The sequence below is a fragment of the Haliotis cracherodii genome, unplaced genomic scaffold, assembly GCF_022045235.1.
Source record: "Haliotis cracherodii isolate W230 unplaced genomic scaffold, xgHalCrac1.p SCAF_12, whole genome shotgun sequence".
NCBI lineage: Eukaryota > Metazoa > Mollusca > Gastropoda > Lepetellida > Haliotidae > Haliotis > Haliotis cracherodii.
Window position 1 is genome coordinate 38,789,341 of NW_027266267.1, and position 26,381 is coordinate 38,815,721.

The 26,381-nt window shown below is 41.2% G+C and overlaps 3 protein-coding genes across 3 annotated transcripts in view; all 3 read left to right on the forward strand.

Moving 5' to 3' along the window:
* Nucleotides 1-260: 260 nt before the first annotated feature.
* LOC139457884 (uncharacterized) lies at nucleotides 261-5,953 on the forward strand. The gene is made up of 5 exons (XM_071239232.1): nucleotides 261-356; nucleotides 1,012-1,089; nucleotides 2,672-2,740; nucleotides 3,406-3,621; nucleotides 5,810-5,953. Exons 1-5 carry the CDS (start codon nucleotides 261-263, stop codon nucleotides 5,951-5,953), a joined length of 603 nt encoding a protein of 200 aa, XP_071095333.1.
* Nucleotides 5,954-8,004: 2,051 nt separating this feature from the next.
* LOC139457885 (hepatocyte growth factor-like protein) lies at nucleotides 8,005-14,855 on the forward strand. The gene is made up of 4 exons (XM_071239233.1): nucleotides 8,005-8,122; nucleotides 9,036-9,092; nucleotides 11,374-11,571; nucleotides 14,581-14,855. Exons 1-4 carry the CDS (start codon nucleotides 8,005-8,007, stop codon nucleotides 14,853-14,855), a joined length of 648 nt encoding a protein of 215 aa, XP_071095334.1.
* Nucleotides 14,856-22,243: 7,388 nt separating this feature from the next.
* Nucleotides 22,244-26,381, forward strand: part of LOC139457369 (fibrocystin-L-like) — a 72,301-nt gene continuing 68,163 nt past the window's right edge. Inside the window, exons 1-3 of the mRNA XM_071238775.1 lie at nucleotides 22,244-22,319; nucleotides 23,023-23,097; nucleotides 25,482-25,623. Coding sequence (XP_071094876.1) covers nucleotides 22,244-22,319; nucleotides 23,023-23,097; nucleotides 25,482-25,623 — 293 coding nt within the window. The remainder of the gene's footprint in view (nucleotides 22,320-23,022; nucleotides 23,098-25,481; nucleotides 25,624-26,381) is intronic.

The following is a 26,381-nucleotide window of genomic DNA, read 5'->3' on the forward strand; positions in this document are numbered from 1 at the left end:
AAATGTATGATTCGATGTTCAATGTCACCCGACCGAGATAATCGTATATGCCATAACAAGCCGATAACAGGACCGCAGCAATGGCTAGGGGCGACATCAACGCGATCCGTAATTGGGTTTTGCGGTGTGTATATGTGTGTGTATGTGAGAGAGGGGGGTCGGGGGAGGGGTTGGTGGAGTTCGGGGGTCGGGGGTCGGGGCCGGGCGGTGGGAGGTTGGAGGCATCGTCTGATCGTGACATCGAGATATTGAGAAAGAAGATGGCGGGCATGTGGTTGCTTACTGTTTGTAGTATACTGACCTGCGTCTCAATTATATCAGGAAAATATGCAGAGGGAACAATTGTCTCTTTGAAGGTGAGTGTTGCCCTTTTGAAATTATTGGTATTTGTTTCAATATTGAAGACAGGTTATTTAGCATAAGTCTGTCCTAAGTACACGCAGTTGGTCTGAATACAAAGAAAACCCACGCGGTTCCTTTCCAGGCGTGGGGACACAGGTGGTTCAGGCATCTTATCCGCCGCAAGTCTACATGCAATCAGAATCAGATTAATTATGATTCTTTGTGCGCTGGATTTTACTACAATCATAAACTTGGGGAATTTACATACTGTCATTCCCATACTGTCATTCAATAATAATAATAATAATGATAATAATAATAATAACAATAACAACAACAACAACAATAATATTAGTAATAATAATAATAACAACAATAATTATAATAACAATAACAATAATACTAATAATGTGCACTTAAAATGTGCTAACCTCCATGTAGAATTCCTGCTCAAAGCGCTACATTCAAAATGTCACTTTGAACAAATGTGTCTTTAGTTTTGCTTTGAAAGTCTGAAATGTTGACGAAAGTCAAATCTCAAGTGAAAGATCAACTGAGACACTGTTCACAGCGTCCTCTACATCGACCCCCCCCCCCCCCCCCCCCCCCCACCCCATTTTGGATTTGGGTCATTATTTAAATAAACGTGTGTGTGATTGTCTATTGCAGGGCTGGGTCTTCATGGACAGCTTCCTCTTCCCCGCCGGCCTCGATGCCTCATTCACCTACAACATCTCCTATCCAAGGGTAAGTCATTCAACCGACATCAAGGCCTGTTTAAGCTACAACCTCGTCTACCAAAGGGTAAGTAACTCAACCGACATCAAGGCCTATTTCAGTTACCACCTCGTCTACCCAAGGGTAAGTAACACAACCGACATCAAGGCCTATTTCAGCTACAACCTCGTCTGCCCAAGGCGTAAGTCACTCAACCGGCATCAAGGCCTATTTCAGCTACAACCTCGTCTGCCCAAGGCGTAAGTCACTCAACCGGCATCAAGGCCTATTTCAGCTACAACCTCGCCTACCCAAGGTTGAGTCATTCAACCGACATCAGATGGTGAACATCTCAAGCAAACCTGTATTTGTTCAAGGATAAAACTAACTGAGACGCTGTTCTCATTATCATATTGGGATATGTATTTGAAGCAAATCTAATGCATTTCTTTCTTTCTTCGGCGATAAGCTGTTAAACGATTCAATTCCCATCATGTGTTCAATATGTGACTCTTCTGGAGTTCCCCTTCGTATTCTGCTCACATATTGCTAACATCAGAGTAAAGTCACCCTCATTGAACCTCTTAGATTTGGAGAGCAAAATTTCAAATTCATCCATTAATTATGTTAATCTATATAAATAAATGAGTAATGGCGAAATGTGTTGTTCACATTAAAGATTCATCACAATTTGAAAGTGAAAATAGGCTGAGGTCTCTTTGTATGCAAATCCGGCACGTCAATAAATATAGCTGCGGCATAATAAGTAATAATGGTACTTTTAGATTTCACATAGGGTTGGTTATAATGGGCAAAAACTGCCTATTACTTCTTGAACAAGTTCGTCTATTTTCACCACTTCACTAGTTACATCTCCTAAAAATGTCAGATTCACCAAAAAGATTTCTTGAACAACTTTTTAACATATTCACGCGAAACATTTGTGTCGTAACACGCGTGTGTTGAAATGAACGAACTATAGTTCTTATTCATGCGAACATATCTGAAAACTTTCTTAACCATTTCTAATTTGTTTTGCTCATTTCTTAAATTATGCAGATCATGTAGGGTAAAAAGTCCCTTTTCACATAGTGTCCCCAGAAGGACATCTGGACACCCTGATATTGATAAGTGATTTGTTGTTTTTATGGTTTGATGATACATAAAGCTACAAACCACATCATCTGCATCATTATTATAATTATCACTACTTTTTAAATAAGTATTAAACAAATGTATAATCGTTACGTTCCTTTTGATTGTAGGTCTACATTGGATATGCACAGTTTTTGTCAAAAATAAGTTACCCTCTAAATAAAAAGCTCATTATCGTTTAGTATTTCCAAACTTTTGGAAGTTTAAATGACAATATCAAAGCATCAGCATAATGTAAGTGGTATTGAATAAAGAAACGATCCACTGACTTCTTGGTTGGATTGAGGTGACGATTCTAAACCTGACTGAGGACATCTTTAGATAGAAATCCACTGATGCTTGAGAGGAGGGGGTGTCGCATTCATATTAAGTCGCACTTTTGGCTAGGGTCCAGGGGTCGCATTCTTTTGGAGAAGCATTAATTTCACGATTTACAGTATATGTCCTTGTTTTACAGCAATACGCTCCAATGTTTCTGCTGTTCTATGGTGGAGAACAGTTTGATCAGGCCAACGATCCTCTCAAAGTGAGTCTCCCGTGATCAGATCTACGGATATGCAAATCCTTAATATCAATTGTATTGCTATATAATACATTGGACTCGCATACTACCAAAACGAATACGTACATAGCATAGTTGAGACAGTCGGAATCGGTCTGGAAGACGGGATACATCTTCAGGAACTAGTTTTCGACATTGAGTACTGTACACAAAGAAGTGTGGAAAGCATTCAGACATGAATGTTTGAAAAGAGGGAACCGCATATGCTAGGGGATACTTTGTATTGGCAGAGAGGACACATGCGCTACGTTTACCCTGCTACCACGTGTACGATACTGTTACCGGTGGCAACCGACCATTTTATTCAGTCTGCATGTCAGGGAATACAAATTTATTCCGAGAAAGTAGAAGTCAAATATTGTTCTTTTACCCATAAGATCACATGTCATCTTTAACAATACAAAAATGTTCCCACCTCTGAAAAATGTATATAAAGATCAACGCAAAGCTTACAAACTAAGCCATTCATGATATTCTTTTGAGACGAAATATATTTTCAAACACACACATTATTTCCTATAATAGGAGGACCACACATTTGTTGACACACAACACTTTCTTGCCAGGTCATCCGAAATGTCCAGTTAACGATGTTTTTTCTGTTAAACCGTCAACCTTCCTTCTTCCAGTCATGTCAACAGAAGATCGCCCTCCTTCAGTACCCCTCCTATTCAAGGCAGATTCTCAGCCTGGACACCAGTAGACCCAGCTCGGGCTGTTACAACCGCTACGACCGGTTCAAAGGAGACTACGTCTTCTGTGTTGGTCGTTTCAACATAGATATCGACAGCAGCTCTGGGTGGTTCGTGACCGCCAATCGGTGCGGGGATCAGAACGGCGTCACTGTGAGTTCTGTAACCTTGAGAATTATGTGCGTACTGTCTACACCCGAATCTGGTATGATGAAAGTATGGGAATGCCCAGCAATCTGTTTCAAAACAGATTCGATAAAAATGCATTGTTATTGTGTAAATTATAGGCCAGTTGGCATCCACACATATAAGTTTTGAACACAGCTGCCTGAAGAAGTCTGTTTTAACTGTGGGCGTTCCCATACTTTTCTGAACGTATATATAACATAACTCAGGATCAAAATTTGACATTGTTGTATACAGAATGTTGACATATGAAATACCGAGTTATTAAAAAAATTGGGGCAAATAATGTTTATGCCCATTCTAACACTATTGTTTGTAGAGTTGCTCTGTCAAGAGTTCTTGTTGCTTGTGAACATCCTTTGTGATGTATACTCAGAGTTGCCGCAACATGATGTTGTCACTTTTAACACTTGGTAAGAACAGTGACAGAATTTACCGTAACGAAAAACAATCCATATGAAAGCCCTTCCTGACCTGTGTGTTGGTCATGCCAAACGAGTGGTTTCAGAGGCAAGTCATCACAATCAGCAGTGAGTGTGTCGACCTTGTGCATTGAGACAGGTCTTTAACCTTCGTTTCATTGAAGCAACTAAACGTTGAAGAATTGTCAGGGGAATGACATTCAAAATCTGAGGTATGATAAGCCGGTGACGTTGTTGGCGGAACTGGAAGAAGTCGCAAACGTCATTCCATTTCATCCCACACATGTTCGGTTTGTGTCAGATCAGGGGATGGTTAACGCTTTTAGCAATATTCCAGCAATATCACGGCGGAGGACACCAGAAATGGGCTTCACACATTGTACCCATGTCGGGAATCGAATCCGGGTCTTCGGCGTGACGAGCGAACGCCTTAACCACTTGGCTACCCGACCGCCCCGTTAACACATTAACATTGAGAAAGAAACGTGCTGCACTGACGTGCTGTCCACTGCGTGTATCGACGTTGATGTCTGACTGGGCATCTCGCACGGATGTTGTAGATGCGTAGACGTCGTCGGACTGTCCTCTAAAATACGTCTCTTTTGCCAGGTATGGTACGGGCTTTGAACGCCTGGACCTTTGTCGAAGCTGCGTAAAACGAATACATATGTCTTGGTGAGAGGTTATGACGGGTGGGCGGCCATTTCGATACAGTCTCGGAGGGTGGTGTTTCGTTGTTAACGGCGCCATAAATGTGGAAGTTGAATTGACGTGCGTGGTTAGAGGTACATATGACACGCCATCAGTCATTTTCATTTAGGCGTGGAATGGTGATATCTCAGGAAAACCATTAGTGGCGTAGACTGTCAGTGGTAAGGGATTGTATGTCTGTCCTTTAAAGCAGTTATTCCCTAATAGTCGTTACTTCTTGCACAAACATGCAATATCAGCGACGGTGGTTAATTAGCTTCTTCGAGTTACTCGTATATCAGAACTATTTTCACTGGTTCCAATCCAGAAATTAATGTAAAGATCTGCAAGTGAAAATAAATCCACGTCATGACAGCTTTCACCTTTGGTAATATTTTGCTTTGCGTTGCAGAGGTGTTAATATTTTCCCTTCGAGTGAAACATGATCCTCACACAAATAATGTTTACAATTACGTAATCGTATGGTCTTAATCTGCTCTTTGGTATAGTAGCCAAACTGGCACCGTGTCTCACCATGTCTGTGGTGTTCCGATGAACATGGTGTGGATGATGGGGGCGTCCTATAACTTTACGTATTCTTCACAGCATTTACTCTGTTTATTTGGGACGCCTCCGTGGTCTTGTGGTAGAGCGTCCGTCCGGAGAGCGGAAGGTCCAGGGTTCGTTCCCCGACCGCGTCATACCAAAAGACGTAAAAAGATGGTACTTGTTGTTACCCTGTCTGGCGCTCGGCATTAAGGGCTAAAACAAGGACTGGTCGGCTCGGAGTCAGTATACTGTGTCTGAGTGGGGTATTCATGTTAAACTGCGGCATGGTATCTCAGTCGGCTAGCACTATAAATCGGCATAAGTCCGGACTAGTACAAGCAGCCACACACACACGTGCACGTCGCTATAAAAGTGCAACAATCTTGGACGCGACGTTTAATCCAATTTCACCTCACATCACCTGTTTATTGGGCTGGTGTATTCGGGTGTACTAACATACTGTTTTGATTTTGGTGTATTCTTTTCTTCTCCAGGGTTTACACCTGCAGTACCGTATCGAAGGCAGTGTGGGCGTCGACAAGGATCAGGTTTTCCCCTTTCACTCCGGTGAAGGGAGGGTCACTATTCCAGCCGTGACATTCATCATGATGGTAGCCCTTGGACAGGTCATTGTTTGAGACGCAGGACAACACACAGCAAAAAAAGTGTAGGTTTCCGTTTTCCGGAAACCTTCCGGAAACCTTCCGGATACCTTCCCTCTTTGGATCCGGCCCGGAAACCGCCCGGAAACCTTCATGATACCTTCAGCACCCTTCAATTTTCTTGGTAATTTTCAGACACATTTTTATATTCTTCACACTTAATTGAACAAAATGCACCCCCAAAATATTGACATTTTTTTTGAAGGTTTCTGGAAGGTATCCGGGCCGGGTCCAAAATGGGAGGGTATCCGGAAGGTTTCCGGAGAACGGAAACCTACACTTTTTTTGCTGTGACATCTGACCATCAGGAAAATATTGAGACAAAGGAAACCAGGCTTTTATGTCTGTATCGTCATGATGCAGCAGAATCGTGATGAATAAAATATACGAACATGTATCAACACTTGGCTTCCTCAAGTTTGTATTTAACTCGTGCCTGGATACACTAGCATACATACAGAAAACATATACAGGGTATCCAACACAACAGAATTGACCTTAAGCAGCAGTCATATCATCACTTGACATTTGTATTATATCATGAGATATTGTTCGCCATGGTAAAAATACACAAAATGGGCACTGGTCCACGATTGGTCAAATGAGGCCCAAATTCATTTCAAATGGTATGTTTGCACTGCACTCTTTAATCTTGATATGCCGAAAACTTGACATAACTTATTTCTAGTGACTTGATTGGTTAAAGAAATTTCCACGTGTGAGGTTTCAGTCGTGTTCTTTTTAACAAAATTCGAATTCGGTTTCGTGTGAAAACTTCGGCTGGTTGGCACTCCCAGCAAATTTGATTTTAGTCCCCCGCGATCGATTTCAATTTGTCTTGAACTTGAAGACAAGTCGAACTTGAATGTGTATGTTAAGCTACTTGTGCATGATTCAGCAGACAAAATGGCTCAGTCTCACATATAGAACAAACTACAATGCTTACATGTATTACCAGTGGTAAAAAGAAGAGGCATTTAATAATTATTAAGCACATACTGTAAAGCCCTTCAGGATTACCATGCCGATTGTCGTCATTCTCTGTTAAAGTATGGACCTAGCAATCGCCAAAGCTCGGAAATCGACTCGTTGTCCATGCATCATAATGTCCCTTCATGGTTTTCACTGACTTTGCGTAATACAAGAGATCGTTTGAGGTGACAAGATTTTCAATATGAAAATCACTATGTCTCAGAAGTGGCAATAAAATCCTTCATCACAATTCCTTTAATTCAGTCTATATGAATAATATTCATAACGCAGGTGTTTTTCATCTGCAATGTGCACTGGCTGATGCGGAGAAGGGGGATGGAGAGGAGAGGGAGGGGGAGTGGCAGGGATTCGCAGTCATGACAATGATGTCGACGTCGTATGTTGAAATGCTCAAGTTAGTCAAATTACACTAACATTACATATTGAAAGACACAGCAAGAAACTATTTTCTAGCTGTTCGTATTGAGCTCTCTCTCTCTGTCTCTCTCTGTCTGTCTGTCTCTCTCTCTCTCTCTTGTACACTTAAATGTAAATGAAAACGTACACATAGCATCCGTCTTTATCACTATTCTTTTCATATTAACCACAGAAAAAAACACTTTAAGATTATTGTTGTGCAAATATATTTCTATGTGTTTTTCATATTGATCAGTAAATATCATCCGATGAATGTTTAATGCAAAGCAGGAGAATTCAAAAGCATTGTTGTGTTTGTAACGACACTTTTCTACCAACCGAGCAGGTGACCCAACCTTATTAGTTCATGTTTTGTACTCGATTGTCGATTGTAGTTGTGAGCAATAAACTAGAGAATTCTAAATATTTTTATTTCTTATTATGTCAAGGTTTAACGTATATCAGGAAAGGTATACGGTAGTAATCAACTAAGATCAGGGAAAGGTTGCTATAGTGTGGTGAAACAAATTAACCCATTAACGTTTATTGCAAGTTGCCGAGTGCGTTCGGGATTATGTTACATGCTTTCACCGTTATAAGACCAACGACCGACTAACTTAACAACAGGGTTAAACAACATGGACGTGGGCTGTGTTCCTCTCGGGTTGTTGCTGGTGGGGGTTTCCGCAACTTGTGTCATAGCAAGCCAGATCTACGTGGATGATTTTGATACTGACGAAAGCAATATGGCTGCAGGTTAGTGAGATAACAACAACAACAACAACAACAACAACAATAATGTCAATATGAAATGTGGGTTATGTCATGAATTTAATGAGACTGTCCAAAACATTTTCCTTGGATTATTTGGCACAAACACAGTATCTTAAGCGACATGATGGGGTGGCTCGATCATTTTACTACCGTCCTCACCATGCTTGTGGTTTTCACACAGAGGTCCATCAATGATACGACCCGGACTATGTAGAGGGCGTCATGGAACATGATAAATACAAAATTCTGAGGAAGAGGCCTGATCTTGTCCTTTTTGATAAATCCAATGAAAGCATTTATATTATTGAATTGTGACACCAAAGTGATTGACAAGATTGAGGAAAAACATGGCAAATATTCGGATCGCGCTTTCGAAATGTCACACTTGCATACCAAGTACCAAGTTGTCCGACTTCCCATTGTTTTCGGTGCGTTAGATTTGGTCCCTCCGAATCTGTTGACTGACATTGGGAGAGTACCCGGGTTTGCTACCAGGAATACAGCCCTTCTGATAATCTGGGTAATGCAGAAGGCTGCAGTGTTGGGGAGTCTTCACATTCTCCGAAAAGTTCTGGGTGGGTTTTACTGGGCAGCGCTTCCTGGGAGAAGTCCCATTCGCTGTCTGGGCTGCGTGTAGAGGGGGCAAGGGCCCTGAGCTGATGATGAGCCTAACCAGCCTGACTGTGCCAGGATCACCCAAACCCTCTTTGCTGAACTCGAACTCGGTAATAGCTATTTGATGACAATTATCTGATTAACGTAACATAAGATGCCTAAAAGAAGTCATCGTGCAGCCAGTATTAACGCAAAGACGTATGCATTTAAGGTGAAAATGAGCGTCGAGACATATTATAAAATTTAGGTTTTGTCTCTAATTTTCGTAATGTGTTAACAGGGACAGATCGATTGAACGATATTGACATTCGCGTGGCTGTACTGGAAAGAAAGCTTGGTAAGATATAATCTTTTTTCAGTATATTAGCAGTTGATTGTTTGTTTTGTTTGTTTGTTGTTTGGTTTAACGCCGCAAGCAGGAATATTCCAGCTGTATGATGGCGCTCTGTAAATAATTGCGTCTGGACCAGACAATCCAGTGACCGACATCATGAGCATCGATCCACGCAATTGGGATACGATGACATGCATCAACCAAGTCAGCGAGCCTGACAACCCGATCCCGTTAGTCGCCTTTTTCGACAAGCTTGGGTTGCTGATAACCTTCATATCTGTAGCCCAGTGAGTGTACCACCAGGCTGCAGCCGCGCTGATGAATCACAATGCTTCAAAAAGTACCCGTACGCCAGCAACAGATGTTTTACGCCCGTTTCCTAATGTTCATGTAAAGTATGTATGAAACATAAAAGTGTTGATAAATGTTGTTTTAAGTTTCTGTTTTCGTTTTATAAGTTGGAAAAAACTCACCAACGTAACTTTTTGAGATTTAAAACCCTCATACGCGGGATAAAAACCTCGATGCTGACGCCCCTCGGTCTTATCCCTTGGATTCGAGTTTTAACTCTCATAAAAACCATGCGACATGATACGTCCTGCACTTAAAGTGTGGCGAATCAATGTTGTACAAGCATGGATGTTTCCCCACCTCTTGTATCAACATTGCGCCATCAGTGTGGGTGAGAGTGAGTGTGGTTTTACGCCGCTTTTAGCAATATTCCAGCAACTTGACGGCGGGAATGGGCTTCACACATTGTACCCATGTCGGGAATCGAACCCGGGTCTTCGGCGTGACGAACGAACGCTTTAATCACTAGGTTACCGGACCGCCCCGCGCCATCAGGGTGTGACTTCTACATTATTTTGTCCAACATTCACTCACTCTTGAACATAAAAATCATATCTCCGCAAAAATATTTGGCTCTTCTTTTAAAATATAAAGCTGCCAGGTGTACTCAGAAAGGCAAGGGGTTGGTGGTCGAAATAAATTGAAATGTTTTGCGGGCCAGGGAACATAAAACATGAATGAAAATTATAATTGGGAGGTCAGGCTCGCTGACTTGGTTCATGCATGCCATTGTATCCCAATATCCTAGATGTCAATCACTAGATTGACCCTGGTTCGATTCCCGACATGGGTACAATGTGTGAAACCCATTTGTGGAGTCCCCCGCCGTGATATTGCTGGAATATTGCTAAAAGCGGCGTAAAACCTCACTCACTCACTGCATTGTCTGATCCAGACTCGATTATTTACAGACCGCCGTCATATAGCAGGAATATTACTGAATGATATGACCCTAAGGCACATATCATTTTATGAACCCAGAAGTGCCCTTGGGTCAAATCAAGTCACGAGAAAACAGGGTATTGTTTCCGTCATCCGGACGGCACTGCTGACGTCATTCGAATCTTATTTTGACGAGAGGTCGGAATGACGTCACACTAGAAACAACGTCATGGCTGAAGAATGTTGACGTCATTCGACAAATTGTGGTTCCGCTGCTGTTGCGACTTGTTGTCCTTAACCCTCTGGATGATGAGTTTTTTTCTGACGCACATTTTCCTAAGATCGAAAAAGGACATATATGTCCCTCTGGCATCCAGGGGGTTAAGTAATCGTACATCGGCCGGACAATCCAGTGATTGACACCATGAGCATTGATCTACGCAAATGGTTTACGATGACATGCATCAACCAAGTGTTCAACGCCGCAGTCATCAATATTCTAGCTATATGACCAGAGAACCGCTAAAATTCGTATCTGTATGTAGACATCTTCTTCAGTAATAGACAGAACATTATATTCGTCTTCATGTCATACTATGTTTACGACACTCGTACCTACATTGCGGGATTTCCGTCGGACTCGCTCGGGAAATACCGGAATTTAGACACTCGTGTCATAAACAGTATGACATGAGGACATACAATATCCTCTATAGCTCTTCAGCAACCCATGTTTGCTGTAAAAGGCGACTAAGCTTGTCGTAAAAGGCGACTAACGGGATCGGGTGGTCAGGCTCGCTGACTTGGTTGATGCATGTCATCGTATCCCATTTGCATTGATCGATGCTCATGATATCAATCACTTGATTGTCTGGTCAAGACTCGATTATTTACAGACCGCCGTCATATAGCTGGGATATTGCTGAATGCGGCGTAAAACAACCAACCAACTATTCAAGGCATAGACATGCGTTACGAACGCCCTTCTAATCCCAAAAGGGGAAGTACACAGCAGTGTAAGAAGATTTTTTTTTATGATTTTTTTTATCAGCGACGTTGACGACTGAATGTGGCCAACCTCCTGCCAAAGACGGAGCATTGGTTGTGCATACATCAACACAACTCAACGGCGTGGCCAGGTACACATGCAGAGAAGGAACCACGCGCACAGGTCCAGGTCGAGAGACTGATGTTTCACTGTGTACGAAGTCAGGCCTTTGGACACGGTTGGACTTGAAATGTTGTAACGGTAAGTCCTATACAGACTGCCGAAGCTAAGTTTGCGCTGTACAGTTAAATCACCCACCCTACAGCCCAGACTAGCCCCCAGTGACTATTTCCTGTTCCGGCAAATGAAATCTGCCCTTCGTGGAAGACGCTTCCAGGATGACAAGGACATAAAGTATGCCACAGAAGCGTGGTTAGAGGGCCAATCTGCGGATTTCTCTAAAAGTGTTTTTTCAAAGCTTGAAGGACAAATGGAATAAGTGTATTGAGGTGAATGAAGATTATATTGAAAAATAAAAATGCAAAAGATCTTCTGCGACTTGGTTTTATATTGAAGTTGCAAAACTTATTGAACGCCCCTCGTAGCTACCAGTGGTGAAACTCATATATACGATAGAAAGCCACACCTGATACCGTTCTTAGAATGTAACCAGATTTGTTAAACCCTTGAGCGCGGGCAGGGTTAAATCAACGATCGTTATCAGGGAAAACCTGAACTTGACCCAAGAATATAAGATGATGGAGCGTCAAAGTGACCCAACTCGTTAACCACTGGAGCAGTAGTCAAATTATAGATTGAAAGCCTGTCTCTGTAGCTTCATACGGATAAAGAACTGGAATGGCATTAGCTAGATCATCCCCGTATTTGAAATGAAGAATATTGGAATGATAGGCACAAGAATTCTTTCAGCGGTGTTGGGTGGCAAGTCAGCCCAAATTCGATTCCCCGCATTGGTATTCATATCGGAATCCTTTGAACCACTTCATGGCTGTGGTATTAAAAGAAGCGGCGAAAAACATAATCACAAACTCCTTCACTTACATGGACACGAATGACAAACTCCTTCACTTACACAAACATGAATGACAAACTCCTTCACTTACATGAGACACGAATGACAAACTCGTTCACTTACACAAACATGAATGACAAACTCCTTCACTTACACAGACACGAATGACAAACTCCTTCACTTACACAGACATGAATGACAAACTCCTTCACTTACACAGACACGAATGACAAACTCCTTCACTTACACAGACACGAATGACCAACTCCTTCACTTACACAGACATGAATGACAAACTCCTTCACTTACACAGACATGAATGACAATCTCCTTCACTTACACGGACACGAATGACAAACTCCTTCACTTACACAAACACAAATGACAAACTCCTTCACTAACACAGACACGAATGACAAACTCCTTCACTTACACAGACACGAATGACAAACTCCTTCACTTACATGGACATGAATGACAAACTCCATCACTTACACAGACACGAATGACAAACTCCTTCACATACACAGACATGAATGACATACTCCTTCACTTACACAGACACGAATGACACACTCCTTCACTTACACAGACACGATTGACAATCTCCTTCACTTACACAGACACGAATGACAAACTCCTTCACTTACACAGACACGAATGACAAACTCCTTCACTTACGCAGACACGAATGACAAACTCCTTCAATTACACAGACACGAATGACAAACTCCTTCACTTACACAAACATGAATGACAAACTCCTTCACTAACACAGACACGAATGACAAACTCCTTCATTTACACAGACACGAATGAAAAACTCCTTCACTTACACAGACATGAATGACAAACTCCTTCACTAACACAGACATGAATCACAAACTCCTTCACTTACACAGACATGAATGACAAACTCCTTCACTAACACAGACATGAATCACAAACTCGTTCACTTACACAGACACGAATGAAAAACTCCTTCACTTACACAGACACGAATGACAAACTCCTTCACTTACACAGACATGAATGACAAACTCCTTCACTTACACGGACATGAATGACAAATTCCTTCACTTACACAGACACGAATGGCAAACTCCTTCACTTACACAGACACGAATGACAAACTCCTTCACTTACACAGACACGAATGGCAAACTCCTTCACTTACACAGACACGAATGACAAACTCCTTCACTTACACAGACACGAATGACAAACTCCTTCACTTACACAGACATGAATGACAAACTCCTTCACTTACACAGACATGAATGACAAACTCCTCCTCTTACACAGACACAAATGACAAACTCCTTCACTTACAGAGACAAGAATGACAAACTCCTTCTCTTACACAGACAAAAATGACAAACTCCTTCATTTACACAGACACGAATGACAAACTCCTTCAATTACACAAACATGAATGACAAACTCCTTCACTTACACAAACATGAATGACAAACTCCTTCACTTACACAGACACGAATGACAAACTCCTTCACTTACACAGACACGAATGACAAACTCCTTCACTTGCACAAACATGAATGACAAACTCCTTCACTTACACAGACACGAATGACAAACTCCTTCACTTACACAGACACGAATGACAAACTCCTTCACTTACACAAACATGAATGACAAACTCCTTCACTTACACGGACACGAATGACAAACTCCTTCACTTACACAGACACAAATGACAAACTCCTTCACTTACACAGACACGAATGACAAACTCCTTCACTTACACAGACACGAATGACAAACTCCTTCACTTACACGGACACGAATGACGCTGCAATTCGTCGTTAGTGAATCTAACCTTACGTTAGTCATGCATGATCTTAGCTGACTGTCTATTTTTTATCAGTACCATAATATTAGCAACAACGACATTTATAATGTGCATATTCATAAAGCGCCAAAACCACGCCCAAAAGCGGGCTCAGAGCGCCACATTTGTTTGATGTGTACGTTTCCTGGTTAATATGTACGACCTTCTGCATTGAGCTCGCTAACATATTTAGTGCAGTGGGAAAGCCTAAAAGTGATAACGCTTGCTCGAAGACTAAGAATTCGAATAGGGGCCAAATGTGTAAGGTCCATTAATATTACTGCTATTCCCCGCAGTGCTCCTTAAATCTGGCACCATCCAAACATAATATCATCACAAATTCAAATTGTCGTAATCATATTGTCGTTGTTATTTTGTTTTGCAGTGTCCAACACTGAAACAAAATGGCACAGTAGAGGGGTGTACCTTGGCACCGTAGCTACGAGCGTGACCGGCAAGACGTGTCAGAGATGGAAGGCCCAGGTGCCGCATGAACACCGCTTCAAGGGGCCCATCTTGAGGAGCCCTAGCGGCTTTGCCTCGGAGACTCTGGACGAGGCTGTCAACTACTGCCGTGACCCCAGCGACGCCGGATTTATGTGGTGCTACACGATGGATCCACGGTCACGCTGGGAAAAATGTGATGTCCCCAAATGTTGACAGTTTTGTTTTATGTTACGCCTGATACGCATGTGGCTGGTGGAAACAACATAAGCGTATGCCAAAACCATTCCAAGTTACGATAAAGAGTTTTGCGTCATTGTGTTTGTTTGTTTGTTTGTTTGTTTGTTTGTTTGTTTGTTTGTTTCTTGTTTAATGCCGCACTCACCAATATTCCAGCTATCCAGACAATCCAGGATTTCGGACACGATGTCATGTATCAACCAAGTCAGCGAGCCTGACCACCGATCCCGTTAGTCGCCTCTTACGACAAGCTTTGTCGCCTTTTACAGCAAGCATTCTTGTCTTCGATTTTAAAACATTGGACACGAAACGAATTTGAAACACGAAGTTCTTAATTTCGTCTTTTTAGGAAAACCTCTCAATATGTTTGATGTCCTGTCAGGAAGACTTTACGAATTTGGACTGGTTTCGGAAAAAATCGTACAAAGAGAGATATATTGCTGGGTCCAGCAAATGTACCGCCAAATCCTTGTCTCAACAATAAGTCATTATCCTTAATAATTTCAAGGAAACACTGTCTTTATATTCACAGACAGTATTTGAGACAAGAGTACATATAATACCATCTGGATTCTCAAAAACTTAAATGATTTGCTTAACTTTTTACAATCTTAGAAAAGAATCAGGTTCCATTCTGTCAAAACATTTGATTTTTCCACTTTGTACACCACCGTCCCACATAACACACTTGGACCTTCGTTACAAAACGTTTTGACCATAGATATAGTTACATATCTGTCTTTAGAGGTTCCGGCCAATTTCTCAACAATGAAAGCAAATTTACAACGGATGTATTAAGGCCTACAGGTACGTACATACGCACTTTATACATCGGCGTTTACCTCCTTGACCATTAACCTCCAATTCAGTTCAGTTCAGTGGTAATTGTTAGCGAACAATACATCAATTAACACCACCTCTCCACTCAATCCCCAGGGTAAATACTGTTGTACTATGCTCATGTGGAGAGCTTAAACCCCACATCTTCCTCATATACACAGGCACCGACTTGCCGTGGAGTATCTGGCTCACGTAACGCCCGGTGTAACCCATGGTTTGTGTGTAGCCGAAGATAAACCGTATAGAAACATCTCGGATTTAGGAACCGCAAGCACCCAAGTAAACATCATCATTGAGAGCTGATAGCATTAATGCAGTGCCGGGCATTGTATAGTTTAATGAACATTATGTACAACCTTATTGTGGCGACACTATTGACATGTGTGTCCCTTCTACAACCCCTTCGGACAGGCCACAGGGGGTGGCCTATTGTACATTACTGGGAGATCTGCAAACCAGATCTCAATGTTGACAACATATCTTACCTATATTTCAGGTACATTCGGACTGTGCGGCTTTGTTCCAAATAGGATAAGGATAAGTTTTATTCCATACTGAAAGGCCTCAGGCCCATTGTACAATTCTGTTTTCGGGAGTGGTGACGATATGTTTATCAGGTCGTATTCTAGTTAACATAGCATGATAAATGAACATTGGTAGTTTTTTTATAGTATCTTTATCAGCTGTTGACATGATCGATTTACATTTTTGTTGAGTGGGGTGTACATAAAAGATCAATATATTTACTTCTTAGGTGGTCGTATTTTGGACAAACTAACAGAAAATGAAACTCATCTTTAATCACATTTAAACCAAATTGCTCACACATTCTCAATTCTCTGGCTCTGTTTCTATGTCGGCCTACTTCGATTCTAAGTCTATGAGAGCTGCATCTAATTGTGCCAAACTTATTCAAAACCTTTTTAATTTGATATCAAACAAATAGTATTCTGGGGAAATAGTTGACTTAAGAAGCTGGTAAGAATTGCATCTTTCTGAACTTAAAACATGCGATGACCATTTTTGTAAGTAAATATCGTTAAGTCTTTGGCGTATATATACTAAAAACGAATCTGGATTGTTAGGTACACATTGATTATGCCAAACATACCCATAGCCGCATTCATTTAATAACGACTTTACATCATCTCCTCAATTGGGAATTCCATGTTTTTTAATTTTAAACTCATAATGAGGATTTAGATTTCCGACGATTGTCCAACATTCTTTCGACAACTTAATCAATGTTATCTTCCAAATGTTTTTTTTCAAGAGATATAAGCTTCTTTTCCCTGCACGTGGTTTTGTAAAGATTTCTAATTTTTGTAAATTCCCTTAACGACTGTAAATCTTTATCTCTTCTGAATTTGTTGAGGCATGTAGATCTCTCTTTTGTTAGTAACTGACATTCCCAAGCAAACTATTGTTGTGTTTTCTTATCCATGTGAGCTACTTTCTTCATTTCGTCACCAGCATAGGAGAGTACCTCACTAATAAACTCGATACTTTCATCAATATTTGTGACTACGACATCAACTGCTTTTTCAAAAAGTGATACAAACTTGTCTGAAGATAAGTTGCAAAGAAATATTTCTTCTTTATCAATTTTCCATTTAAATCTAAATGTACTTGCATAATTGATATCACCATAACCATTGATGTCTGAGTGAAGCGTACACGTACGTAAAGACATTGTTATAAGAAAATGTTGCGACTCGTAACGTGTGTCCATGTCGAATGTTTTACAGAGTTCAAACATATGTACGGTGGAGATATTGTAGTCATTTACGCTGACCCTGTACTACTAATGAATGTATAGTCCCCAACACCAGCGTCACTGTCAAATCGACCATTCATAATATGAATATTTAAGACAAAGCAAAGGTTCAACAAACATTTACCAAACTTATTCAAAATAATATCAGCAGAGTAGCCATCAAAATAGTCTATCAAGAAAATCCAAGACGAGTTATCACGACCTTCAAAATAATCCAAAATATCGTCTTCCACAAAGTCGGGGTCGGACCCTGTTCTGCAAATAAAATATCCACACATCCCCCCAAAAACAACAACAACAACAACAACAATATAAAAAAATAAAATAAATAAAATGTCATCGATCTGATTTAAAATATACAGGAGCTCGTCTTGGAACATCAGTACACCATTTCTAGAAGTAGCACGTTTATCATAATAGGTTGAGTCTTCTGGGTGTGCATACGCACAACAGAACAGGACATTTGTTTCAGTACCAAACCGTAATTTATCTAATACAATGTAAATACCACTTTCTTACCAACTCCGTTTAATATATTTTTTCAGCTGTTTTCTAACCATAACTATGATACCGTCAGAGATCTAGAGTCTCCCTGCTTCTGCTGACTTATCACCTGGGCTATTATGATATAAATATTATATGTAATCAGCCAACTTGTTCTGGAAGTCAAACTTCTGAATCTTTGTGAGGCCTACAATGTCAAATGAATGTAAATATAAAACAAAGTCACTGTCTTCTAATTTAGATTTGAATCCAGATATATTCCAATATAAGAGCTTTATTGTAGGAGAGTCATCACTTTTTAAATCCTCACTCTTGGTATGGGCCCCGGCCACACCCCTAGGAAGTGCGGTCCTGCTGGCTGCCCCTAGAGCTGGTAGCCTGACTGCGGGTTGTGGGGCGTGAACACCCCTCGTTCCTGGTTGAATTGTTGATTCTGTCAGAGACCCCACCTTTTCTCCCATCCGTGACCTTGATTGAAGCGTGTGTAACCTGTTTGGGTGCTGACACAATTTACCACCTATATTAAAATAATGTTAAGATGTGATATAACGCCCAGTACGATACGGATCGGTTATCAAATACAATGTACAGTAAAACCCCGTTACTGCAGACAATGAAAGCGAACCTGTTTTGAAAACAACCTCTGAGTTTATAAAAGACCGGATTAACGAATCTAGAATCGTATCGATGTCCTTTTACTAATATATAACACGGCCCAACTCTAACTGTGTCCTAACTAACAGGGTTGCGTTGAAAAATTAATTAGCTACTTAACCTGTGACGATCCGCTTCAGACTAGGTCTTCAGCAACCCATGCTTGTCGTAAGAGGCGACTATGCTTGTCGTAAGAGGACACTAACGGGATCGGGTGGTCAGGCTCGCTGACTTGGTTGTTGCATGTCATCGTTTCCAAACCGTGTGGGTCTATGCTCATGCTATCAATCACTGGATTGTCTGGTCCAGACTCGATTATTTACAGACCGCCGTCATATAGCTGGAATATTGATGATTGCGGCGTAAAACAACACACCAACCAACCAAACAATCGTATACCCAAAGGGGGACAAATTACATTTGAAATTTGGTTTGGGTATTTATTGAGGTTATCAATTTCTTTATTGGGAAAGGGTTATCATATTCTGAACCAATTGACCGTGTTAGTGGAAAATAGAAATTGAAATCAAGGTACGTTGTAAAAGTGAAAGTTTCAGTCAGCTACTTAATAGATTATGTGATTACTGCGGGAGAGTGGTATCAGTTTGAAATGAAATAATTTAATATGTGTTTAATTCTACAGACACTCTCATCACGATTATACAGTGTATAACACAATGTTGACCGGGGCGTTAAACAACCAACGAACAAACACAACTCTGTATTGACTGACCATGTGTGTGTCTGTGTGTGTGTGTCTGTGTATACACACCATATATAGGGAGTTGCGTCCCTTGAGCACACCAGAATCCTATGATCCTGGCTTCGAATCCGGGTTATTATCGCCGCTATTGTGTTTCCAGTTTTGTCAGCACCATACCCGTTCTCGTGGATTTCACCACAGTGATAAAAATCTAAGACCTGCATAACTTTGGGCTTTCTCCCACATTAAACTGACATACCGTGATATGACTGGAATACGGTTCAAACCGGCGTTAAACCCAACTCTCTCACTCTGCGTGGCCACATTATCAGAAACAGTGGTCAACAACCTCCCGTGCGGACAGCTTTTTACATAAAACAGACAATCAGGGTAATGCAGCTTAGAATGTGTGACGTACGTGTGTGTTAATGAAGCGGTTTTGTGACAATAGGGACATATCATTGTGCTGACCACTCCCGCCCTGCAGGTGACAATACCACCTTACCTAGGATAGCAGCGTCCGCTACAAGAACGGCATTATCAGTAATTTGCGGTACAATTCAGCCGAGATTATGTGATAATCCAATAATCCAGGATTATGTCAGTACTAATTTAGTTTATTAGGGATCATCGTTTTAATGAGTTTAAATCATAATTCCTTGTTTATGTAAATACTGAAAACAAGTGACCCTATTACAGATTGGCGTCCTCACTGTCGGCTTTTTTCGACTTGCCGATTATGAGGATAAGTTCATGCAGCAGCCTTCGAACAAGACCAGGATCACTGTAGCTTCGTGTGTAATATTACATAATTGTTTATTGGGTATGCAATAAGATATGTAATGCGGTCCTACTAAATGGCATTTGAATGCATTTTATGCATGGGCGAATAATAATGTCAATCATTAATAATATTGTTTGTAATATAAGTTTGTTGACATACAATTTATACAATGGCACAAACAATGATTATTTTTGTTACCATGAACATATGGAGGTCAAAAATTGTGTATTAATAAATCAAGCAAAAACATGTATATACGTCGTGTATTCACTCATGCGCAATAGGCTTTATATAGAAAACATTGACTTATGAAACAATCTACCTGGTTCGAGGTCGAAATGCAATAACTTTCTCTGACAGGTCATTGTGTTCGAAAAGTTTCAAGTTACAACAATTATTGACTCTATGTGACATACATACATCACCAGCACATTCCCTTAACTTATCAAGATACGTCTATCCGGCGTGAATGTTATTCATTGATAGAAGTACGTTGCCTAGTTCAAAGAAACTTTCGAGTAAATTACTTAAAACAATATATGTTAGTTATGAGAGGATTAGGTATCAGAGTTAAAAGACTTATGGGTTTAACATTCGTTTTCGTTCCATGTGGGTTCTGGCATTGGTTCAAGTGTACCGAAACATTGCTTTGAGAGAACAAAGAAGTTCAATTCATTACGTAGCCCCTGAAATTCCGGGGTAGAAAAGGTCTTCAGCAATCCCATGCTAGTCTCCCCCTGTGAATATCCGGGGTAGAAAAGATCTTCAGCAATCCATGCTAGTCTCCCCCTGTGAAGATCCGGGATAGAATAGGTCTTCAGCAACCCATGCTAGTCTCGCCCCGTGAAGATCCGGGGTAGAATAGGTCTTCAGCGACCCATGCTAGTCTCCCCCCGTGAAGATCCGGGGAAGAATAGGTCTTCAGCAAAAAACCCATGCTAGTCTCCCCCGTGAAGATCCGGGGTAGAATAGGTCTTCAGCAAAAAACCCATGCTAGTCTCCCCCGTGAGATCCGGGGTAGAATAGGTCTTCAGCAACCCATGCTAGTCTCCCCATGTGAATTTCCGGGTTTGAATAGGTCTTCAGCAACCCATGCTAGTCTCGCCCCGTGAAGATCCGGGGTAGAATAGGTCTTCAGCAAAAAACCCATGCTAGTCTCCCCCGTGAAGATCCGGGGTAGAATAGGTCTTCAGTAAAAAAACCATGCTAGTCTCCCCCGTGAGATCCGGGGTAGAATAGGTCTTCAGCAACCCATGCTAGTCTCCCCATGTGAATTTCCGGGTTTGAATAGGTCTTCAGCAACCCATGCTAGTCTCCCCCTGTGAATTTCCGGGGTAGAAAAGGTCTTCATCAACCCATGCTAGTCTCCCCCCGTGAAGATCCGGGGTAGAATAGGTCTTCAGCAACCCATGCTAGTCTCCCCCCGTGAAGATCCGGGGTAGAATAGGTCCTCAGCGAACCATGCTTGCCGTAAGAGGCGACTAACGGGATCGGGTGGTCAGGCTCGCTGCCTTGGTTGATGCATGTCATCGTATCCCAATTGCGTGGATCGATGCTCATGATGTCAATCACTGGATTGTCTGGTCAAGACTCGATTATTTACAGACCGCCGTCATATAGCTGGAATATTGCTGAGTGCGGCGTTAAACAGCAAAGAACTAAACAAACAAACAAACAAACAACTATCCATTACTTAAGTCTCCTTCATCTGACTAATTACTAGAACATATTTGTCCAAGTTAAAGTGGTATCTACCTGCACCAGCATTTCGACGGTTCATGTGCACGGTCCATGAATATATAACACATCAAGTTCACCGGCTCTGTTGCTTCAGTTTGTGTGTACTCGAAAATGTATAATCCAGTTTTGTTTACTAAACTATACATAGATTAATGACATTCTTAGCTGCTTGGATTAACCGATTATACGCCATATCTCTAAATCGGATCAGAACAGGCTCGGCGGACAATCCGTCACCCGCCATCGGCATTTGGACAGAAAATCAATGATTCCAGCAGTGACGTCAAAACGAGATCGGAAGGTCACGTGACGTGTGGCTATATATATGAGTGTGAGGCGGTGGACCTCTTCAAAGAGTAACGATGAAAATACGTTGGAAGGAACCACTTATACTAGCCCTTATCGCAGCCTTAGGGTGTCAGTTAGCGAGTGCTGCAGGTATAGTTTATACCATTTTTTCTTCACCAAATGACTTGAAATTTGAACATGATGCATTTGTTCGTACTTCGATAGAATAGGTCTTCAGCAACCCATGCTTGCCGTAAAAGGCGACTATGCTTGTCAGAAGCGACTAACGGGATTGGGTGGTCAGACTCGCTGATCTGGTTGTTGCATGTCATCGTATCCTAATTGCGTGGATCGATGCTCATGATGTCAATCACTGGATTGTCTGGTCCAGACTCGATTATTTACAGATCGCCGTCATATAGCTGGAATATTGCTGGGTGCAGCGTTAATCAACAAACAAACAGTAGTTTTAACTTTAAATGGCATTGTGTATTCATAGGAAGTCTTTAATGTAATGTTATATTTCCCAATGTGAGATAGTTCTCTGACATTTTTGTAGATAAAACCAACATATCATGTAAGGCGAGGCTAATTTGTTTTATCAATTGTAAGTTAGTATTGTTTTACGTCGGCTTTGGAGACTCTCATGAGACGCTATGGTGGACGTCGGTCTTCTGTGTGTCCTCTAGCACTTGCTTAAATGTCATAGCTATATCCTGAATACTTGTACGTAACTGCGTCGGCAAATCTACATGATAAACTTTATATCTAATGTGAAATTAAGACCTGTGCGTTCTCCTTGTGGAACTGTACATAGCACTATATGGACTGAAACGAAGAGCTTTGTTTCCAGAATCCTCAGTGCTCTACATTGAGCCTAGTCATGGCAGCACGAACGGCGAGACCCGCATCACCATCACCGGACGAAGTGAGTACTGGGGGCGGGGGGTGTCAGCGTTTGGGTGGGTAGGTGTGTGGGTGGGTGGTGCTCGACACAGACAGAGAGGCAGAGACAGAAGCAGCGAGAGGAAGAGAGAGAGAGTGAGTGAGTGAGAGAGAGAGACAGAGAGGAAGAGAGAGGAGAGACAGGGAGAGGGACAGGCAAACGGACAGATAGATAGACAAAGACAGAATGATAATCACAGAGAGAGAGAGAGAGAGAGAGAGAGAGAGAGAGTGGGGGGGGGGGGGGGGGGGAGAGAGTGTTAACCTCACTCGGATTTTAAAGCCAGAAATACGTCAAATAAACATTATAATGAACTTATTTATAGCTCGTTTATAGCATCCTGTATCAATGATACAAAATCGCATATACCAAAAATACACCTGGTATACAATACTATAATACGTAATGTATACAACCCATCAGTTCATTATGTATACAACCCAGCAGTTCGTCATGCATACAACACTATAATACGTCATGTATACAACACTACAATGCGTCATGTATACAACACTACAATACGCCATGTATACAACACTACAATGCGTCATGTATACAACACTACAATACGCCATGTATACAACACTACAGTGCGTAATGTAAACAACCCAGCAGTTCATCATGTATACAATACTACAATACGTCATGTATACAACACTACAATGCGTCATGTATACAACCCAGCAGTTTGTCATGTATACAACACTATAATACGTCCTGTATACAACACTAAAATATGTCATGTATACAACCAAGCAGTTCGTCATGTATACAACACTATAAAACGTCATGTATACAATACTACAATACGTCATGTATACAACCCAGCAGTTCGTCATGTATACAACCTAGAATTACTGAATGTTTACTACTAAGCAGTACATGTATAAACCACACCAATGCGTCACGTCTCCATCCCAGTATTACGTCACGTATATTATCAAGCATAACGTCACGTATACAACCTAGCAATACGTCATGTACACCAGCAAGCAATACGTTGTGTACACGTGATAAGTTCACATAATTACTGGTATACATGTTCACTCGCGTTTGTCAACCTACCATTGAAACAGACTATGTTGTTGGCAATAGTTTTACCAATCCCTCCCACAAAGAATTAAGCGTCATTTCAAAGTTACGCATCAACGCGTAACATGACGAATCATAAGAATGCAAGTGCGTATACCTATAGCACCTTAACGTACACATATTAATCTTCATGGCCAAGTTTTACCGGAGAAGCCGCCATGCTGGGAGCCATACCCCGAGCTCATTACCATCAGAGTACGACATACAACAATGAGGTAATTACCCTCCGGGTAATGTATTATGAATAGCCAATCTACCCTCTGAATGGGGTATTTAATTAATAAGGCTAATACAGGTTGTAAACAGCTCCGAATAAGCCAGCCATGACCTTGTACATGTGTGAATGCCAGGGTTACCATCAACGCCATCATGCTGGAGCGAGGGAGTCAGTTATTAGTCACACCTCAGCGAGCCAGCTTATGTGGGAGTCTTAGCTATAGCTAAATACGTTATTTGTTAAATTCTTGAACTGAACATCTCGAGAAATGCCTACATACTTTAAAACATGGCTATTGACTTGAAGAGTATATTTTCATGATTTGTAAGTGTGCGTGTCGTGATGACATACAAGTTAATGAAACTGAGAAGACATTCTATACCTACGTCAGCATTGGAGAAACGTTTTGAAATATATTAAATGATGGCTTTATTAAACTGTGAACTGGCGTAAAACTAAATATGAATGCAGTTAGGTACGAAGAGAAGTCTGACAACAGGTCGGAAACTGTAGATCACACTCATTGTATTTTTGTATCCTTAAGAACAGGATCGTGATTTGTCAGAACCATGCATTGGGTTTAACCAAAGTGTTAATTTAACACGTCTAAGACACAATCCCTTCGGGCCTTGAGCCCACATGAGTGAGTGAGTGAGTGAGTGAGTGAGTTGGGTTTAACGCCGCTTTTAACATCAGTCCAATTATATGACGGCGTGTCAGCTTAGTGACCACATGAAGCGGATATGTCGCCGAAACATTATTCCATCGTGGCGTTATTAAAGTACAACTACTCAATCCCTCTGTCGCTAAGAACAACATGACTTTTTAAACGTCAATGGTACAACGACAATATAACGATCATACATGTATCTCTTTCATGTGTGCCATTGAATGTATCAAGATTTGATAGAGGTGGCAGTTCTAGTGCAATCACAACAAGGACACCTGGGTTTCAAAGAACAATACCAAAGTCGATTAACTGGTAGAATCGATCCTGTCAGTTATTTTCTAGGTGATGGAGGTTTCTAATAAACATCGTATCTATCTTTAATTTCAGATTTCGCCAGAAACCTGTTCAGCTTCGGCGTCGGTTTCGGCCATGTAGGCAACAAGGTCCAGATGGTGTCCGACACCACCGCATACGAATGTGCATTCCACCCCGACGGATCACACGAGACACAGATCATGTGCTATACAAAGTAAGTGGTGATGTGTTGCACATGATATTTATCATAAAAGTGATGTGCTACACAATGAAATATCATGAAGACGATTTACTACACACAATATGATATCATGACGATGTGCTACACGCATATGATATCATGACGATGTGCCACACACATTATGATATCATGAGATGCTACACACAATATGATATCATTACGATGTGCTACACACATTATGATATCATGACGATGTGGTACACACAATGTGATATCATGACGATGTACTACACGCATATGATATCATGACGATATGCTACACACAATATGATATCATGACGATGTACTACACACAATGTGATATCATGACGATGTACTACACGCAATGTGATATCATGACGATATGCTACACACAATATGACATCATGACGATGTGCTACACACAATATGACATCATGACGATGTGCTACACACAATTTGACATCATGACGATGTGCTACACACAATATGATATCGTGACGATATGCTACACACAATATGACATCATGACGATGTGCTACACACAATATGACATCATGACGATGTGCTACACACAATATGATATCATGACGATATGCTACAAACAATATGACATCATGACGATGTGCTACACACAATATGATATCATGACGATATGCTACACACAATATGACATCATGACGATGTGCTACACACAATATGACATCATTACGATGTGCTACACACAATTTGACATCATGACGATGTGCTACACACAATATGACATCATGGCG

Coding starts and splice junctions, on each gene's coding strand:
- LOC139457884 (XM_071239232.1), top strand. CDS start 261: ATGGCGGGCATGTGGTTGCTTACTGTTTGTAGTATACTGACCTGCGTC. Junction 1,090..2,671: donor ACAACATCTCCTATCCAAGG/GTAAGTCATTCA, acceptor CTTGTTTTACAG/CAATACGCTCCAATGTTTCT. Junction 3,622..5,809: donor GGGATCAGAACGGCGTCACT/GTGAGTTCTGTA, acceptor TTTCTTCTCCAG/GGTTTACACCTGCAGTACCG.
- LOC139457885 (XM_071239233.1), top strand. CDS start 8,005: ATGGACGTGGGCTGTGTTCCTCTCGGGTTGTTGCTGGTGGGGGTTTCC. Junction 8,123..9,035: donor CGAAAGCAATATGGCTGCAG/GTTAGTGAGATA, acceptor ATGTGTTAACAG/GGACAGATCGATTGAACGAT. Junction 11,572..14,580: donor GGACTTGAAATGTTGTAACG/GTAAGTCCTATA, acceptor TTTGTTTTGCAG/TGTCCAACACTGAAACAAAA.